The sequence below is a fragment of the Hoplias malabaricus genome, chromosome 5 (assembly GCF_029633855.1).
Source record: "Hoplias malabaricus isolate fHopMal1 chromosome 5, fHopMal1.hap1, whole genome shotgun sequence".
Taxonomy (NCBI): Eukaryota; Metazoa; Chordata; class Actinopteri; order Characiformes; family Erythrinidae; genus Hoplias; species Hoplias malabaricus.
In genome coordinates, this window is record NC_089804.1 from 60,036,251 (window position 1) to 60,057,841 (window position 21,591).

A 21,591-nucleotide genomic window follows, 5' to 3' on the forward strand; every position below is an offset into this window, starting at 1 on the left:
CAGAGTCTGATACTTCCAGTGAACAAATCTGCCCTCTGTCAGGATTCTGCTGTCTGTACATCCATGTATACGCAAATCCGTGTATCATTTTGTACTGGCTCTGCTATTGGTCCAACCTGAAAGCCTGCCTCCACACATCATGCCAAAATGCATGCAAAAACTTGTGATTGGTCCTTTGTGTCAGTCAACTTTCCTGCAGTAAGAGGTGGTTCTTGGCGACTTGAAATCAATGCAAGAAATCTTTGGCTCAGACTTGCTATACAGAGTAATTCATGACTTTAGTTGTTTCCATTGGAATCACTGCAGTAGCTTATTGATGATCTCTTCCTCAGCCCCACTCCCACAGTGGTGTGGGAGAAGAAGGACGGATCCCTCTCTGCGACTTCAGCAGTCAGTGAGAAGTTCAATCACTGGCTCACCTTCTACAGCATCTCAGAAAATGACGACGGAGAATATTCCTGCACCGCCAGCAATACTCTGGGAAAAGTCACACACTCCTACGCCGTCACAGTGCAGGGTAAACACACACACACACACACACGCACATACTGTGTTATTGAGATAGATGCTGTTGGTTTTATGGGTAAATCTTGGTAAACTATATACAATCCATGGCAAAAATTATGGAATCACCAGTCTCTGAGGATGTTCCTTCAGTTGTTTAATTTTGTAGAAAAAAAGCAGATCATAGATTTGACAAAAAACTAAAGGCATTGCAAATGGCAACTTTTTGGCTGGTGATTCCATAATTTTTGCCAGGGGTTTTATACATTTCCTGAAGGAAATGCCAGTGTTTGTGGAAGTCCTGCCAGTGGAAAGTGACTCTTTGGCAGTTATATTGGGCATGTATTGTACATATACAAGTGTTTGCTAAATAAATGTTGAATACTAGTTGCTAGGTGGTTGCTATGGTGACATTAGCTTGTTGCTATGATTCCTCATGGTTGGTTACATGTTGTTAGTCAGTTTCCATGATATCCCAGTTGGTTGCTGAGGTGTTGCTAAGTGCTTACTAGGCAGATGCTATGGTATTCCAAGCAGTTGTTAAGGTGATAATTGGTTACTATGGGGCTGTTAGACTGTTGCTGTGATATCCCACATGGTTGCTAACTTGTTGCTCGGTAGATGCTGTGCTATCCCATGTGGTTGCTGAGGTGTTGCGATGCAGTGGCTAAGGTATTGTTCTTCATAAGTTTTAAGCTGATAAAGTTTGACTAAAAATCCAAAATCAGCCCATAGTCACATCTGCTCTTATTTATCTCTGTTTTGGTGCTGCTTGACCTTAGTGCAGCGTTTGATACCATAGATCATGTGATGTAACTTGATAGGCTGAAAAATCTGGAATTAAAGGATCTGCCCTCACTTGGTTCAGGTTCTGTTTGTCTTACCTTTATCAGTTTGTTTATCTGAATCATAAATCCTCACATCATACACAAGGGTCAATGCTTGGTCCTCTGTTATTCACCCTCTATATGCTGCCACTGAGTACAGTAAGCTGTTAGCATGGTATTCAATTCGACTGCTATGCTGACAACACAACTGTATATATCAGCCAAACCTAATGATGTTGCTTGTCTACATAAAACAACAGACTGTGTGACAGGAATTAAAGACTGGATGATGCAACATTTTCTCATGATAAATTCTTGTTTTTAGGAAGAGATTCTCACAAACATTCACTTGGCAATGATGATATTCATTTTAATTTAACACTAATACCCAGGAGCTTCATCAAAATCTTAGGAGTAGCTTTTGATACGGTGATCACATGTGACAGACAAAGTTAAATAAACCTCTTCCACTTACGCATTATTGCCAGAATTCAGCATGTCTTGTCCTTAAAAGATGCAGAAAAACTAGTCCATGAATTTAAAACTTGACAGCTAGAATAACTGCAATGCGATCCTGGCAGGGAGCTCGTGGAAATCACTGCAAAAGCTTCAGGTAGTTCAAGATGCAGCAGCCAGTGTGTTCAGTAGATCTCAAAAATTTGATCATATAACCCCAGCTCTTTCATCCTTCACATAAAATTTCGCATTGACTTTAAAATACTCCTCTAAGCTCAAAATGGTTTAGGCCTGCAGTGTTTTACTGAATTTTTCATACCTTATCACCCTTCACATGCACATTGTTCACAGGATGCCCGTCTACTCTTAGTTCCTCGCATTAAGAAAAACACTGCAGGAGGAAGAGCCTTTTCTCACAAATCTCCTCAACTCTGGAATAGCCTCCTGTTACAGTTGGGGGATCAGACACACTCTAAATATTTAAATCTCGATTTGAAAACCTACCTTTTTACACAGGCTTTTGGTTAATCTCCCACTGTCATGTTCCCCCTCTCTACTGGTGTCATAGCTGTTTTACATAGTATCACTACTCTGTATCACATACTCTCTTCTGCAGGTCTGTTTCTTGATGTTGCTTTGCCCCTGGAGGTTTCTCGCTGGGGAATTCCTCCCCTACTTTACCATTAACCTATTAACACCCTCATTTCTCCCCCTTCTGTCTGGTTTTATTTCTCCTGTCTGGTTTTATTTCTCCTGTCTCTCTCTTTCTTTGAGATGCTCTGTTCCTGCTGGTTTCCCTGATGTTGTCCTAGGGCTCTGCCCTATGTATCCTGTACAATATCTTGGCCCTAGGAAGACATCAAGGAAAGAGGTGGCATTGTGTGCCTGGAGTGTCTGGCAGGGGGCTGGTCCACAGCATCGCCTGAGCACAGTTCCTACTTTGTCTGTGTGTGTGTGTGTGTGTGTGTGTAGCTGCTCCGTACTGGAGTAAACAGCCTCAAAGTCATCGCTATGCTCCTGGAGAAACAGTGAGACTGGACTGTCAGGCAGAGGGCATCCCTACACCTAACATCACCTGGAGAATCAACGGAGTTCCTATACAAGGTACACACACACACACACACACACACACATACATACATACATACATACACACACACACACACACCTGCCATCACCGGGAGAGTCAACAGAGTTCCTGTGTGTGTGTGTGTGTGTGTGTGTTACAGAGACAAATGAAGAGCCGAGGAGGCGTGTCTCCAGGGGAACGCTGATTCTGAATGATGTGCGTTACGATGACACTGCAGTGTATCAGTGTGAAGCCTCCAACCAACACGGAACCAGCCTCATCAACATCTACATCCATATCATCGGTCAGTCTCCATCCACTCACCTCCATCCTCATCATCACTCAGTCTCCATCCACTCACCTCCATCCTCATCATCACTCAGTCTCCATCCACTCACCTCCATCCTCATCATCACTCAGTCTCCATCCACTCACCTCCATCCTCATCATCACTGTCTCCATCCACTCACCTCCATCCTCATCATCACTCAGTCTCCATCCACTCACCTCCATCGTCATCATCATTCAGTCTCCATCCACTCACCTCCATCCTTACCATCACTCACCTCCATCCTCATCATCACTCATTCTCCATCCACTCACCTCCATCCTCATCATCACTCAGTCTCCACCCACACACTTCCATCCTCATCATCACTCAGTCTCCACCCACACACCTCCATCCTAATCATCACTCAGTCTCCATCCACTCACCTGCATCGTCATCATCACTCAGTCTCCATCCACTCTCCTCCATCCTCATCATTACTCAGTCTCCATCCTCATCATCACTCAGTCTCCATCCAGTCACCTCCATCCTCATAATCACTCAGTCTTCATCCACTTACCTCCATCGTCATCATCACTCAGTCTCCACCCACACACCTCCATCCTCATCATCACTGTCTCCATCCACTCTCCTCCATCCTCATCATCACTGTCTCCATCCACTCACCTCCATCCTCATTATCACTCATTCTCCATCCACTCACCTCCATCCTCATCATCACTCAGTCTCCACCCACACACCTCCATCCTTATCATCACTCAGTCTCCACCCACACACCTCCATCCTCATCATCACTGTCTCCATCCACTCTCCTCCATCCTCATTATCACTCATTCTCCATCCACTCACCTCCATCCTCATAATCACTCAGTCTTCATCCACTTACCTCCATCGTCATAATCACTCAGTCTCCACCCACACACCTCCATCCTCATCATCACTCAGTCTCCACCCACACACCTTCACACACAGTCACACCTGTAGACACCTGTTTCCCACAGTCACCCAGTCACTCACACTCAGCTGTGGAGAGTGCCATTCCCCCTACTCTGCAGCTTTGATGTCATTAAAAATACTGCTGCTCTCTTCAGTACTAAATGAAGCCACCCCTCTAGGCTATAATTATGCACATAGCCCAAGATTATCAGACAAAGGAGGCGGAGTATGTGTAATTTACCAAAATACCCTAGAAATTAGTCTTAAACAATGTGACACCTTCTCTTCCTTTGAGGTTCTCTCCACTATTATTACAAATCCGTTCACAAAAAAGGACACATTTTTATTATGCAACATTTACAGACCACCAGGGCCTTACTTAGAATTTCTGAAAGAATTCAGCGATTTTGCTACAAACCTAGCGGTGTGCAATCATAAAGTTATAATTGTAGGAGATTTTAATATCCATTTTGAGAAGGAAAGTGACCCACTAAAAAAGGCATTTACCTCAATCTTAGACTCTATTGGTATTACTCAAAATGTAACAGGGCCTACACACACACTACTGCAGCCACACTTTAGACTTAGTTCTGACACTAGGTCTTAACATTGACAAAATTAATATCTTACCGCAATCCTCAGCAATCTCCAACCATTACCTAATTTCACATGAGCTACGTCTTAGCCATAATATATGTAAGAACCCTCGTTATTCTACAAAGCGTATAATAAAACCATCTACCGCCCTACAATTTATAGAAAACCTCCCAGAACTATCGACCCCAGTTCAAACTCCATCAGACCCAATGGACCTAGATGTACTAACTGATTACCTAGAAAATACCTGTCGATCTACTTTAGAAAAGGTAGCACCACTTAAACATAAAAGTATAAGACAGAAAAAGCTCGCACCATGGTATAATGATTAAACCCGTACTTTAAAACAAATACTATGGAAACTAGAGTGGAAATGGCGATCAACCAAGCTGGAAGTGTTCCATTCTGCCTGGAAGGACAGCCTTATAGAGTATAGAAATGCCCTCACTAAAGCTCGCTCAGCATATCTGGCCTCGCTGATCTCCAATAATAAAAATAATCCGAGAGCACTGTTTAGTGTGTTTTCTAGAATTACAAAAAATCAAGCAGGTTCCGAACAACTAATTCCAGCAACTCTCACCAGTAAAGATTTTATGGACTTTTTTAATAATAAAATTGAGAATATTAGACAACAAACTCAAGCCACAGGATCAAATCCATCCTGGCTGCCACCCGATGTGAATGATATAAAACATAATGTAACTGTAAAAGAAAGACTTGAAACCTTTTACTCACTCACACAGTTAGAACTAGAGAAGATTATCACTTCCGCAAACTGTACAACTTGCACACTTGATGCAATTCCCACAAAATTGCTCAAAGAAGTACTACCAGCTATTATCGAAACTTTTTTAACTATAGTAAACTCATCCCTTAGTCTGGGCCATGTACCCAAAGCTTTTAAACTAGCAGTTATTAAACCTATGATCAAGAAACCAAATCTTGATGCTAGTACACTGTCTAATTACAGGCCTATTTCAAATTTGCCATTTCTGTCCAAGATCTTAGAAAAAGCCGTGGCCCAACAACTTAGTTCATATCTACATAAGAATCATATATATGAAAAATTCCAATCTGGATTCAGGCAACATCATAGTACAGAGACAGCTCTAGTCAATATAACAAATGATCTTCTTCTTGCCTCTGATCAAGGCCACGTATCCCTGTTGGTGCTTCTTGACCTAAGCGCAGCCTTCAATACAATAGACCACAATATTCTCCTAGAAAGGTTAGAAAACATAGTTGGAATCACAGGGACAGCCCTATTATGGTTCAAATCTTACTTAACGGAACGTTACCAATTTGTAAAAGTAAACAACCTAAATTCAAATTATTCTAAAGTACGATTTGGAATTCCACAAGGCTCTATTTTAGGACCATTATTATTTACATTATACATGTTACCGCTAGGCACAATTAAAAGAAACCATGACATTAACTTTCACTGTTACGCAGACGACACGCAATAATATATTTCAGCCAAGCCCGATGACAAACACAGATTAAAGAAAATAGAGGACTGTGTAAAAGACGTGAAAGGCTGGATGTTGCGTAACTTCCTCCTTCTAAACAGCAACAAAACAGAGGTCCTGCTTTTGGGTCCAAAAGTGGCAAGAAATAAATTATCAGATTTAATTTTAAATCTCGCTGACTTTCCAGTTAAACCTGGTTCAGCAGCAAAAAGTCTTGGTGTCATAATTGACCCGGATTTATCATTTGATCAACACATAGGTAGTATCACTAGGACAGCTTTTTTACATCTTCGCAATATTGCTAAGATTAGAAATGCCTTATCCCTCCAGGACGCAGAAACATTAGTACATGCCTTTATTACTTCAAGGCTTGACTACTGTAACGCACTACTGTCAGGATGCACCAGCAGCAATTTAAGAAAACTTCAACTAGTTCAAAATGCTGCAGCTAGGGTCCTCACTAAAACTAGAAAATTTGAACATATCAGCCCAGTTTTATCATCACTTCATTGGCTGCCTGTTAAATTCCGCATCGACTACAAAATTTTGTTATTAACATATAAAGCTCTACATGGGCTTGCTCCTGAATATCTTCAAGATACAATTTCCTATTATGAGCCTCCACGTTCACTCAGATCACAGAATACTGGATTTTTAATTGTTCCCAGAATTCAGAAGGCCTCAGCTGGGGGAAGAGCCTTTTCTTATAAAGCCCCCAAACTCTGGAATGATCTTCCAGAAAATGTTCGGGACTCAGACACAGTCGCAATCTTCAAATGTAGGCTAAAAACTCATTTGTTTAGTTTATCTTTTGGTAGCTAATGCTCCCCCATAGATAAAGGCGGCAGATTCGGGGGGTCCATGGACACAGGGAATTATAGTAAACTGAGATGCTGGTGTCGATCACTCAGGTTTGTTGACGGTGGAGCGGAGGGATGCCAGTGTTTCAGGATGCTCCCGTGTCTGTGTGTCCTTCTGGTTCTCTCCTTTTAGTTAAAGCTGTCATAGTCAGATCTGCCGGAGTCATTAGCCACACTCTGGAAATTTTCATATTTTCTACTTTACAAACACAAAACAGTTCAAAACAATTCCATCCCTTTACATCTTTCTGAGTAAACGACTGCCCACCTGTCTGTCTGGACACTGATGGATGACTGTCGAGATCCTCCTCCACGCTTCAGACCAGCTGCCCACGCTCCAGCAACCACCAAGTGCCTTGAAGCTGTCCCTACACTGAAGTTCTCATGGACTACTAACTGTTATCACCAGTAGATTGACCAGAGGAGGATGGGTCACCCCTTGTGAGCCTTGGTTCCTCCCAAGGTTTCTTCCTCAGCTGGGGGAGTTTTTCCTTGCCACTGATGCCCCTGGCCTCGCTCACTTGAGGGTTTTACATTTTGTTTTTACATTTCATGTCAAATCTTGTCTTACTGGAATTCTGTGAAGCCGCTTTGTGACAACATCAGTTGTGAAAAGCGCTATATAAATAAATTTGATTTGATTTGATTCACATTTCTTTTGTTTTTCTTTGGTCTCTCTCTCTCTCTCTCTCTCTCTCTCTCTCTCTCTCTCTCAGACCTCTCTCCACAGATATTAACCAGTGATAAACTGTTGTACAATATAACTGAAGGAGATTCTGCATCTCTTGACTGCGTCTCGTTCGGTTCCCCACGGCCTCAGATCAGCTGGTAAGACTTTCAGCTCTTTTCAAAATAAAAGTTTCAAATCGTCTTTTGATCTCAGATTATTTAGAGAAAGGTTTACCTTTAAGAATTCTATTTTTTGTAAATCAGGACCTGGTTATTTTCCCTCAGATTGTTTTGTTGATTTTACTGGAGGATGTTGTTGTTTTCAGGGAAAGCGAGAATATGGAAACAGTTCTATCTGACACACGAGTGTCCCAGTTAACCAACGGCACGTTAAGGATCATCGATGTCAGAAGCGAGGACGCAGGGGCATACAGCTGTTCTGTTAAACACTTCAATCTCTCCATCGTTGCTTACCTGGCGGTGCTCAGTAAGTGGAGAGATGCAGTTACACACAGACATCCTGGTTTTGTTTTATGTGACTTCATAATGTCAGGTTTCGTAATATAATCTTTGTGTGAACACTTTCTTAAAGGAACACTTTAAAAAACCTTCTGTCAGATATCCTTCTCTCATTCTGGGTAGGCTCCAGACCCACAGCGACAGACAATAAATGAGGAAATAAACTAGTAATAAATGAACTTTGCTTCTGCAGAAATAAATCACTCTGAGCACCCTCTGCTGCAGTTCACCAGTGACTCCAGCCCACCCTCTGAGTCTAACATCACACCTGCTGCAGGTACGTCACCATGACAACAGCACAATGTTACCAGAGTGTACACCCTCGTTCTTGAGAAGTAACTTCTAACACAGTTTGTAACTGTAGAACTACAGAGTGCTCCGGTTAAAGTAAACACAGAGCGAAAGTGCTACAAAACTAAACAGTCAGAAATCAAGCGGTGAATAAAAACAAAGCTGAGTTAATAAAGGGACTAGGGCACTACAACACTACCTCAACATTTAAGACGGAACAGTCACTGACTTCTACAGCAGTTTTTGTGCAGCGTGAACACAGACGACTCACTGAGATCATGCAACAGTCTCAGTAGTGATTTTTGTTTTTACTTTCTTATAATTCTCTCCCTATCTCTCTCTCTCTCTCTCTCTCTCAGGGCTGGATTACTGGATTGATGATTGCTGTGGTTCTGCTACTGCTCATCCTCCTCATCTTCTGCTTCATCAAACACAGAAAAGGAGGCAAACACTCAGGTCTTTACACACCTCACACACACACACACACAGAGAGAGAGAGGTTTAGATACAGTTGAGGTTGTGGGTTCAAGTCCTGCTCCGAGTGACTGTCTGTGAGGAGTGTGGTATGTTCTCCCTGTGTCTGCGTGGGTTTCCTCCGGGTGACTGTCTGTGAGGAGTGTGGTGTGTTCTCTGTGTCTGCGTGGGTTTCCTCCGGGTGACTGTCTGTGATGAGTGTGGTGTGTTCTCCCTGTGTCTGCATGGGTTTCTTCCGGGTGCTCCGGTTTCCTCCCATGCTCCAAAAACACACGTTGGTAGGTGGATTGGAGACTCAAAATTGCCCGTAGGTGTGAGTGCATGTGTGAGTGTGTCGCCCTGTGAAGGAATGGCGCCCCCTCCAGGGTGTGTTCCCACCTTGCGCCCAGTGATTCAGGGTAGGCTCTGGACTCACCGCCGCCCTGAACTGGATAAGGGTTACAGACAATGAATGAATAAATTAATATTTCATTATTTCATTATACATCATTCTGAGAGAGTGTTGATGTTGTTGTTTACAGCAGAACAGAAACGGAAGGACAGAGTGGACTCTCTCACGAAGGACGAGACCCTCGCAGAGTCCACATCCGTCTGATAAAGATTACCCCGATACAATCCTCAGATGAAAAGTGAATTTAAAGATATTTTTTCACTGGAGCTATTTTGTATCACTAATAATTTCTATGTAAATTTTCACTCTTTCTCTCTCTCTCTCACACACACACACACCACAAACACACTGTCACACACTTCACACCACACACCCAATATAAAAAGGCACTCATGCTTCCCACAAAGCCTTAGCAACCACCTAGCATACCATAGCAACGGCCTAGCAATACATTAGCAACCACCTAGCATACCATAACAACTTCCTAGCAAAAGCTTAGCAACAAACTATCTCCTAACACCATAGCATCCAGCTAGGATAGCATAGCAACAACCTAGCAACACATTAGCAACCACCTAGGAAACCACCGAATCAGGCTAGCAACATATTTGCATCCACTCATGACACCACGGCTACAGCCTAGCAAGACCTTAGCAACCACAGAGGAAACCATGGCAACAACCTAGCAGTCCTTAACCTTGATGGATTGTTCCCATGGACGCAGCGTGGCGTGTACCAGAGCGCAGGACTGTCCTCTTCCGTGCAGCGACTGGTCCATCAAGAGTTGGACGAATGTGTGTCTGCACTCAGAGAACAATAAAGATGTCTTCAATAACAATGTCTTTCCTCACATTTTCTTTTTTTCGTTGTCTTCTGGCCTTGTGCCACGGCAAAACATATTTATGCTTTTATTAGTGCAGTTTTTAGAGTTTATTGCAAAATATCTGTAAACACAATGAAACCACTCGAGCGGACTCCTGACAGCAAGAAGACAGCGGACCACGGGTGGATACCTGAGGGCAAAGTTTGTGTGTTGCACAGCATTTTCTGGGCAGTCGTCAGTCGTGACGCAAATTTTTAGACAAAACCCCATATTTGGGCACTTTCCAGGCACCGTCTAATTTACAGAGATTTTATTTTATATTCTTTGTAAATTAGATCAGTAAAACATTTTTATCCAGTGCAGTATTAACATTTTCAGTGCAATCATTTTATCTCAGGCCTAGCAGAGTGAGAAGAACCTGCTATGTGTAAACTCAACTGAGCTTTAGAAATACAGTTGTGTTCAAAGTAATAGCAGTGTGTTTAAAAACATTAGTTTTCAACTACAAAATATTAATAGTAGTTTTTATTGCCATGCATTGGGAACATTGCATACTGTTTTCCAAATCAAAACATGAAGAGAAATTTAAATAATTTCTAACTACTTTACAGAAAATACCAAAAGTTAACATTGGGCAGTATCTGCATTTATCTTTACTAACTCAAAATATGTACTCTTTTTTAGGAGTTATCATTCCTGTGAATCACTAACCTAATATTTAGTTGAATAACCACAGTTTTTTAGAACTGCTTCACATCTGTGTTGCATAGAGTCAACCAACTTCTGGCACCTGTCACTTGGTATTCTAGCTCAGGATGCTTTGACTACATCCCACAATTAATTTGCATTTCTTGGTTTTGCTTCAGAAACTGCATCTTTGATGTCACGGGTCCGGGGATTGGGCTGGCCACTCCATAACCTCAGGTTTGTTGGACTGGAACCAAGATTTTGCTCGTTTACTAGTGTGTTTAGGGTCGTTGTCTTGATGAAACACCCATTTCAAGGGCATTTCCTCTTCAGTGTAAGGGAATATGACCTGTTCAAGTATTCTGATATATGCAAACTGGTCCATGATCCCTGGTATGCGGTAAATAGGCCCAGCACCAATAAGAGAAACATGCCCATATCATGATGCTTGCACCACCATGCTTCACTGTCTTCAGAGTGTACTGTGGCTTGAATTCAGAGTTTGGGGGTCGTATGAGGAACTGTCTGTGGCCCTTGGACCCAAAAAGAACAATTTTACTTTCATCAGTTCACAATATGTTTCTCCATTTCTCTTTAGGCCAGTTGATGTGTTCTTTGGCAAATTGTTTTTTTTTTGTTTAACAGTGGGACTTTGCGGGGACTTCTTGCTAATAGTTTAGCTTCACACAGGCGTCTTCTAACTGTCACAGTACTCACAGGTAACCTGAGACTTTGATCATCCTGACTTTGAGTCTTTGATCATCCTGGAGCTGATCATTGGCTGAGCCTTTGCCATTCTGACTATTCTTCGATCCACTCGAATGGTATTCTTCCGTTTTCTTCCACGTCTCTCTGGTTTTCCTCTCCATTTTAAAGCATTGGAGATCATTTTGGCTGAACAGCCTATTATTGTCTGCACTTTATAAGTTTTACCCTCTCCAATCAACTTTTTAATCAAAGCTCGCTGTTCTTCTGAACAATGTCTCGATCGACCCATTTTTCTCAGGCTTTCAAGGAGAAATGTATGTAGAGCAAGTGCTGGCTTCACCCTTAAATAAGGGACACCTGATTCACACCTGTTTCCTCACAGAATGATTGTCCTCACTAATTGAACTTCACGCTGCTATTATTTTGAACACACCCCTTTTAATTAATTATGCAAATACAGACTCAAGAGCATGCAGATGATGAATGCTGAGTCTGTTGGTTTTCTAAGAATCTACTGCACCAACTGTTACATTGTTTATCATGTGGTAATATAATTTATACCAAAAACAGTGATCATCTGGTTAGTCAAATTGGACTGTTATTATTTTGAACACAACTGTACTTTAATAGCAGATTATAACTACTCAGTTCTACTGAATTCTGCTCCTGCACAGAGTTAAATGCTTGTAGTTGAACGTACATGGTCCTGGTTTTGGGGATATGAGCTATTCAACACTCCTTACTCAGAGCTAATTAAAGCATGTTTTTATGTTTTAGACAAAATGCCACATTTGAGCACTTTTCCGTTCACAGCCCAATTTACTGATGTTAGTGAATAATTTTCTTTTGATATTCTTTGTAAATTAGTTTAGTGAATCATTTAAATCCAGCACAATATCAAATTTTTTAATCTTTTTAGTCTTTTTATATCAGGACCTCTCATCACTGTATCACACAGTTGTTGATGATATTAGTTTTATTTTCCAGAATAAAAGTCTTTGTGAATTTAAATTCAGCACACTGTCTGGGTAATTTCCTTTATTACAGTAAAATATGAAAAGGATGATGTGGTGGTAAAATTCTTTTGAAATATGTATGTGTTACTCATTACAGTGGAATAAGTAAAAATAATGAAATAGTTACACTATATGATCATTAGCTAAATAATGTTATGTTCATTAAGGAAATCTGAACTGCACGGGACACAGAGCAGATTGAGATGTTCCTGCTGTGGACGGGCTAGCTGACAATGTGCGCTGGAAGCTAAAGGTTTACCCTGTGGTAACTTCTGGCCTCCTGACTGTCCCCATCTTCAATAAACCCTCTCAGTCACTCCCTCTCCTCCCAAAAGGTAGTGTGTGGTGCGGTATGTGGTGAGAGGACTGTCCCAGAGGAACTAGAACAGTGCTGTACAAGTGTAGCCACCATTCATAGTACAATTAATAATAACAATAATCATCATCATTTTCTTTTCCGCTTCTCCATTTCAGGGTCGCGGTGATAACAATAATAATAATAATAATAATAATAATAATAGAGCTTCAAGCCATCTCACAATCTAACAAGAGTGTTTTTGTTGTTTATAGTTGTACTGCATACGTTTGTATTTTTATGGTGACTGTTGTGTCGTGTTAAAAATCACAGTTCTCCTTTTATTCGACAGAAAAGAACCTAAAAATGAAGCCATGTGAAAAGTGAAGAGTTTATTGGGCGCTGCGTTGGTTCTGAGCTCCATCAGGAAAAAGCTGCAGAAGACTGGCATGGGTTTGTTCTGTTCTTGGGGATAATACTGTGTCCAAAAGTCTGTGTGAGTGTGGGTTTAGACCAGTTACAGATGTGGATTTCATTTTATTGACTGTGAATATAGCATTAATATTTAAACTCCAGTGTTTTTATTAATAAAGTCATAATTGTTATTTTTAATACGACACAACAGTTATAATGATCCCAAAGAACAGATTTCCAGTGTTGTCTCTGAACAACTGAATTGTACTCTGTGAATATAAACACGTTTAGAATCCGACGAATGTAATTCGCTCCAAAAAAATGAAATCAGAGCGAAGAGTTTATAGAATGTTCCACTTCCTCAGTTCAGAAGAGTCCACTGTAAAGAGGAGAATATCAAAGGGTCAGTCTCTGCAGCAGAGAAGGAGCATGGGCAACATTTTGGCCCGAACTTCGCGAGATCTCACTGTTTTTAGGTCAGCATCTACTGTCCATAACACTGAGGAAGATTCAGAAACTCTGGAGAAATCTCAGTCTGTGTCAGACAAAGGCTGGACAGCACTGTTAATGAGCCTGACCTTCCAGCCCTCAGACGGCTCTGCAGGAGTTTGCAGGAAAAATAAAGATTCTAGACTTTCCCAGAAACATTCTGTAATTCTGATTCTCATATTTCTTCTAATTCTGAATATGATTCTGATGTTGATACAGATTGTGACTCTGAATCTGACTCTGATCCATAAAATTGGCAAGAACCAGATTGGGATTCACTCAAATACGAATTGAGTCATCTCATACATGATTCAGTTATTGTTAATAGATCTGAGATGTGGTGGAATCGATTCATTTCTCCCCAGACGACTCGAGATGAGATTCTCAGCACAGATGGTGTTTCACAGCGTGACATGCAGTGTGAGAGACAGAGAGAGAAAGAGAGAACAATATTCATATGAAAGGTTAGTTTGAGGGAAAGGGGTGGAGCTTAACAGACCCATGGCATCTGGACTTTAATGAGCTACTCATTCATTAGAGTGTGGGTGGAGAGGAGAGAGAAACAATAAAAGAAAGGTGGGAGTGAGAGGGAGAGAGACAGAGATAGGATGGAAATAGAGGAGAGAGCGAGAAAGAAGTGAGATGGTAAGAAATGAAAAGCAGGACAGAGAAACGAAGAAAGATACAGGAGAGAAAAGGAAAGAGTAAGAGAGCCTGAGAGTGGATAAGAAGAGGGAGGGAGGGGATGGAGGGAATCCCCTGAGTAAATGAGTCTGTGGACTGTAAGGGTTAAAGCTGATGGTGAGGTTTGATCACATGATGGTGCAGCGCTAAGCGATAGAACTGTAATTAGGGAATTCTGCTAAAAATAAGCCTTGAACAGAACATTATAAACTATAAATGAGGCCTTGAAACATATCACAACAAAGGCACTACTTTACACTGCACTACTGTACACTGTACACACTACACTACTGAACTCACCACACTACTGTACAATGTACACACTGTGCTATTGTACTTACTGCACTACTGTACACTGTACACACTGCACCACTGTACTCATTGCACCACTGTACACTGCACTAAAGTACTCACTGCACTACTGTACAAGCTGCACTACTGTACTTACTGCACTACTGTACACTGTACACACTGTACTATGTACACACTGCACTACTGTACGCAGCGCTACTATAAACACTGCATTATTGTACACTGTACACACTGCACTACTGTACTCACTGCACTACTGTACACTGTACATGTTGCACTACTGTACACCATACACACTGCAATACTGTACTCTGTGCACACTGCATTACTGTACACTGCACCAATGTTCTCACTGCCCTACTGTACACTGCACTACTGTACTCACTGCCCTACTGTACACTGCAATACTATACCCTGCACTACTATACACACTGCCTTACTGTACACTGTACTACTATACTACTGTACAAACTGCAATACTGTACACTGTACACAATGCGCTACTGTACTCACTGAAATATTGTACACTGTACACACCGCACAACTGTACACTGCACTAATGTACACTGTACATACTGCACTGCTGTACTCACTGCACTACTGTACACTGTACACACTGCACTACTATACACACTGCCTTACTGTACACTGTACTACTATACTACTGTACAAACTGCACTACTGTACACTGTACACAATGCGCTACTGTACTCACTGAACTATTGTACACTGTACACACCGCACAACTGTACACACTGCACTACTGTACTCAATGCACTACTGTACACTGTACATACTGCACTGCTGTACTCACTGCACTAATGTACACTGTACACACTGCACTACTATACACACTGCCTTAATGTACACTGCACTACTGTACAATGCACTACTATACACACTGCATTACTGTACACACTGCACTACCTTACACTGTACACACTGCATTACTCTACACTGCACTACTGTACACACTACATTACTGTACACTGCACTACTGTACCCTGTACACACTGCACTACTTTGGATGACTTTAGGCTCATTTGCAGTTGCTCCAGAATATTACATTTAATTTATTGCTGTTATAAGGAGATTAGATGCACAGATGTGCAGTGTGTACAGTAGTGCAGTGTGTAGAGATTTGATCCGTGGAGCAGTTGAACTGTATTAAGTGATGTAGCTCTATACAGTACCTTTGGACTCAGGGCCATCAGATTCAGTAGCAATGTTTCTGTGTGTAATGTAAAGACTTTCAAGAGAACAGTGGCTGAGAAACCTCTGCAAAGTGTTTGAGAAAGTCTGGAGAAGTCTTTGCGAACTACAATCAAATGTCCACAGAATAGACTCTAAAGCTCACCATCCGTTTACATTTCAGCTGCATCACTGACAATAAATCTCTCTCTCTCTCTCTCTCTCTCACACACACACACACACCCTCTATCTCACTCTCAGCTACTATTTTATAGAAGTACATTATGTTATATTTCTTGTTTTATATTATTATATGTTTGTATTTACTGTGATTATAACTTTATACCAGGCCCATACTCACTGAGAAGGCATTAGTTTAAATGTATATAACTTTTAATATAAACTTTTGCACAGTGCTGTATATATACTGTAAGTAAATGTATAATGTAAAAAAGAGGAAACAAGGTAATACTTCACTAGGTTAAATATACATAGTTCTATAAGGCTTTTATGCTGACATTTGGTACCGAGCCTGATCTTTCTGCAGTGTAATCAGTTTATAGAGATCAGGGGTTTGGAGCTGATTAAGTTCAGAGACATACATTTTCTGTGGTAGAAAAACTCTTTGATACATTATCAGACTGTGCTTTTCTGCTGATTGTGTAAATGAGGGTCATGTCATCAGATTAACCCTTTCCTGAGTTGTTGGAATCAAATGGAGCTTAACGTGTGTAAATATAAGGATGATAAAATAAAATAAAATAACACTTTACTGTAAAAAAATGCAGTTTCACAGTACTTTATATAGTGTGGCATTATGGAAGTTATGGAAATGTGTTACAAGACTACAGTAGTGGGGATTTACAGAGGTACTATTGACCATAAGAAATAAAATGAAAATGATCTATTTACATATATTAAGTATTGGCATAGTATATGCCAGTAACAGAGTAAACAGTCTTAGCTGGTGTGTGTCAGTATTTCGGTGCTGTAACTGTATGTAGGAGTAAACGGCTGTAGCTGGTGTGTGTCAGTATTTCGGTGCTGTAACTGTATGTAGGAGTAAACGGCTGTAGCTGGTGTGTGTCAGTATTTCGGTGCTGTAACTGTATGTAGGAGTAAACGGCTGTAGCTGGTGTGTGTCAGTATTTCGGTGCTGTAACTGTATGTAGGAGTAAACGGCTGTAGCTGGTGTGTGTCAGTATTTCGGTGTTGTAACTGTATGTAGGAGTAAACGGCTGTAGCTGGTGTGTGTCAGTATTTCGGTGCTGTAACTGTATGTAGGAGTAAACAGCTGTAGCTGGTGTGTGTCAGTATTTTGGTGCTGTAACTGTATGTAGGAGTAAGCGGCTGTAGCTGGTGTGTGTCAGAATTTTGGTGCTGTAACTGTACATAGGAGTAAACGGCTGTAGCTGGTGTGTGTCTGTATTTTGGTGCTGTAACTGTATGTAGGAGTAAACGGCTGTAGCTGGTGTGTGTCAGTATTTCGGTGCTGTAACTGTATGTAGGAGTAAGCGGCTGTAGCTGGTGTGTGTCAGAATTTTGGTGCTGTAACTGTACATAGGAGTAAACGGCTGTAGCTGGTGTGTGTCTGTATGCCGGTGCACTGTAATGGCAGAATTGGAAAATGTTGTCCTTTAAACAAGCATTTAATAAACTTACCTCGTTTTGTCTCTTGGGCTGAATATCTACTGTTAACATTAAAACACTGTCTTCAAAGTCTGTCTTTTTTGGTAGATTTTGAACTAAATTAAGCTTAACCCACATGTTTCCTCTATAGAGAAAGATTAAATCTGTGGTTTCTCAGAGAGTTTAAGATTAACAGAAACAAATTTAATTTCCAAATGAAGCCAAACCCACACAGCTTTATTAAAGCAGCATGTCCCTACGAAACTTAGACCCTTTCCCAGAGAGAGACTGCATCAGGAGTCCGTACTAATGCTTTTCAACTGCAGGGAGTTAATACTTACAGCAGCTGAGGTGTGGATATGGTAATATTCCCTTTTTTCTTCAGCACATCAGTGATTATTCCTCCTGTTCTCCTCCTATAACCATCTCTTCCTTCCTTGATACCCTCCTGTCCATTTCATCTGCTAAATCTCCTCCTTCTCTCTATTTCCTTCTATCCATCTCCTCAGCTCTGCCTTCTCCTCTCTGTCTGTTTCACTCACATCCCATCTCCTTTCTCATGGTCTGTCAGGGTTCTGAAACTGAGTCTTTTTTCAAACTGATTGACTGATTTAGTTCTGATTGTTTCATATTTTGGGAAGTTTAGAAGAAAGTGCACCTCTATCTCAACCTCCCCTGTCCTGCAGTGACCACATACTTTCTCCTCCACTGGTATTCAGGATTTTTAAATCCATGTATTTTAATGTCCAGGCTGTGGTCTCTGAGTCCTTTTGGAGGATCTGTTTCTGCTTCGTATCTTTGAGCGTGAGGAGATTTGTGGGCGGTGTGTTTTAATGTTTTAGGGTCAGAAAGCAGTTCAATTTGCTTCGGGAATGAATTTGGTTTTTCCAGTGTTCTAGGTAAGTGTTGCTGTGTTTATTTTTCATTTGTGATCTATGTATGTTTTTATACCACTGTAGACATATAGTGGTGGACATCGACATGATCAGGTTCATGTGTAAATATCTGATTATGTTCGGCGTGATATAAGGCCAGAGACTTTTCTGGTTTTTAATTTAGATTTTCCTGTATTTAGGTTTTTAATTTTGCTGTTTAATTCATCCCGTGATATTAGATAATCAAGTGGATTCTAACTGATTCTGGTAATAGATTCTAACATTGTTTCCTTGATGTTTTATTGTTCAGTCAGGCTATCTGTCGGTAATTCTTCATAGACATTTTCAAAGTGATTTTTCCAGATTGGTGGATTTTTTTTTTTTTTTTTTTGAGTTTGAGTTTTCATTTTGAGTTTTCAGTTCTCTGTAGATATTGAATATAATAGTTGGGTTTATTTTGGCTTTTTATTATTTACTTTTTGTGATTCTGTTTCAGTCTTCATCAAACCACTTTTTCTTTTGTGTTTTTTGACTGAGATTGTTATTTATGAATTTGGGACCTGTTGGGACTTTTTTTTAAGCTGATTTTTAATATATTATTTTAATTTATTACAATTTATTACACCTTTATTATCACCTGCCTGTTTTATTAAAATCATTCTAATAAAAATATGTTAATAATATATTTGAGGATTAAAGATTTTTAAAGAGTAGAGAATAAAGTCAGAATTCTGAGATTAAAGTCTGAAAAATTCAGACTTTATTCCCAGAATTATGCTGATATTATTCTCAGAATTATTCTGACTTTATTCTTAGAATTCTGACTTTTTTTCAGTGCCATAGCCCTAAACCTAATTCATAGATTCATTAGTGCTGTTAAACTGAACTAGTTTATTTAGACTCTAGGGGGGTGCAATCTGCACATATGAATAAGTCATTTTCACACTAAATTATGTTCTTATTTAATTTTAAACAAATATATGTGGATTGTCATTTAATTTTGTATAAAATTGATGTCCCCTCTGCAGATGCTAATGTCCACGTATTTTCTGCTGCTTTTGCTGGGACAAAGCCAAGGAGACATTAACGTTCCCAGATACGGTGAGTACTTCAATTCATATATAACATCCTATAACATCTCTGCCAGAAACAAAGCTCACACAGCCTTCCATCACACTAGGGGGGGTCACAGAGCATGGCAGAGATATTTGTCTCTCACATAAATTCTGTTCTAGAGTAATGGTACACAAAGGGTTCAGTTCCCAGCTCAGACAGGATATGATTTAATCAACCCCGGAACAGGACTCAAACCCACAGCCTCCAGGACAGAGACACTACTTGCTGCACCACCGTGCTACCCTGTTCCTAAATAAAAACATTTTTATTGAAGCAATTTAAGGAGGGCCAGTGAGGTGAAATGTAGCTTTAGAATAAAAATCCACAGGTTTATTTTAACAAAGCAGAAAAAAGCCAAGCCTCAACACAAAAATCACTCCTTGGTGCCAGTCCCTCAGCAGTCACTTAAAGGGCCAGAAAGACATGTTGTGGTGAGTTTTACATGGTTCACTCCTTCATTAACAGTGCTAATGCTAGTTAAACTATCCTTGCCATTAGTTTTTCTCTGGGTGGGATCTCTGACTTTAAGAAGTTTATGAACATTTTCTTAAAGGAATATTTTAAAACATATTCATTTTAAAAATTCTTTAGTCAATTTCCTAATGTTTTATTATATTTTCTGTAGATAAACCAGACCCTCCTCACTCTCTCCAGCTCTCTGAGAAGAGCAGTCAGAGTGTCACTCTCTCCTGGACGCCCGGCAATGAAAACAAGAGCCCTGTTTCTGGTAAGTCTGTTTACATTTCTATATAAGTCTGTAATGTTTATATCTCTGTATGTAATTCAAAATTAAAACATTCTCACTCTCTCTTGTAATTTTAGGTAACTGTGATGTAACATTAAAAATCACAATTGTCATTTTTTTTAAAAACAAAAATGGGGCTGCGTTCGGCAGTTGTCATGCTTGCTTTCTGCACAGACACTTCTCCTGCTTCTCCTCCCCCTGCGACTGGCGTGAAATCCCGCCTCTACTTCCGTTGCTGGCTTTCAGTCTCGAGCCTTCTCCAGCTGAACAGCCACAGTGCTCCAGTGAAGTGTTCCGGAGTCCCTTTTGCTCATTCAGCTAATGAGGTGATCCTTCTGCTCGCCTCTTGCCTCCACTGCTGCTGTACTGATCTCTGAGCAGCAATGTGATGACGTCATGACCTCCTCTCTCCTGACTCAACACCCCTGCTGTTAATGCCTTATTGTCTCATTCCTTATTGTCTTTGCTGTCTCACACGTCCATGCATTAGAATTGCATTTGAAATGAATGTTTTCTACCTAAGCCGCATTAGATAGTTTGCCTATAGTCTCTCCTCTCCTCTCTCTTCTTCCTCCTCTCTACTTCTGTCTCTGTTCATCATCCTAAGCCCCAACATTTATTTTCCAAACCCCTCTGTTCATCATCCCACCCACTCCCCTGTGGCTGCTGCCGCTCCCTGCCTCCTGCTTTTCAACTCACACCTCCTTCCACAGGTGCTGCTGCTGCGGGATTGCTTTGAGCCGATTGCTCTGTGTAATTGATGCAGTCTCTTCATTGCACAGCTACATTGTTTTTCAATGCACTCCTTCTTTTCATAATCCCACCCCTCCCCTCATCATCCCAAACCTTCCCTTTGCAGCTGTGCTGCTCCCAGCCTTTATTTCAACAGCTTCTGTGCGTTTTGGACATTTGTCCCCACCCCTCCACTTTATGGCTGTGCTACACCCAGCCTCTAAAATTACAGCTCACACGTTCTCTTTTCAGGTGCTGCTCTGGACCCTTGTGCCCTTCATCTTGCACTTTCTCCTACCCCAGACTTTGCCTGACTTCCCTCCTTTGCAGCTGCTCTTATGCCACTCCCAGCCTCCATTTTAACAACCACCCTTTTTCTTGTGTTCATCTCTCCAGCCGGGGTTTTGGCTTCATAAACATTCTGAAGTGCCCTGAACTCCTCCCCAAATGCATCTGAGTTTGCCTCCCCATTTCAGCCTTTGGGATGGTCCTTACTAACAAATAAAAATAATAAAAGTTTC

General features: G+C 40.9%; 1 protein-coding gene across 1 annotated transcript in view; it reads left to right on the plus strand.

The window, feature by feature from the left end:
• LOC136697352 (neural cell adhesion molecule L1-like) overlaps positions 1-21,591 on the plus strand; it is an 82,755-nt gene that overhangs the window by 54,955 nt on the left and 6,209 nt on the right. Inside the window, exons 8-17 of the mRNA XM_066672387.1 lie at positions 333-517; positions 2,760-2,891; positions 3,017-3,160; positions 7,727-7,838; positions 8,006-8,166; positions 8,392-8,475; positions 8,849-8,945; positions 18,562-18,622; positions 19,506-19,578; positions 20,219-20,320. Coding sequence (XP_066528484.1) covers positions 333-517; positions 2,760-2,891; positions 3,017-3,160; positions 7,727-7,838; positions 8,006-8,166; positions 8,392-8,475; positions 8,849-8,945; positions 18,562-18,622; positions 19,506-19,578; positions 20,219-20,320 — 1,151 coding nt within the window. The remainder of the gene's footprint in view (positions 1-332; positions 518-2,759; positions 2,892-3,016; positions 3,161-7,726; positions 7,839-8,005; positions 8,167-8,391; positions 8,476-8,848; positions 8,946-18,561; positions 18,623-19,505; positions 19,579-20,218; positions 20,321-21,591) is intronic.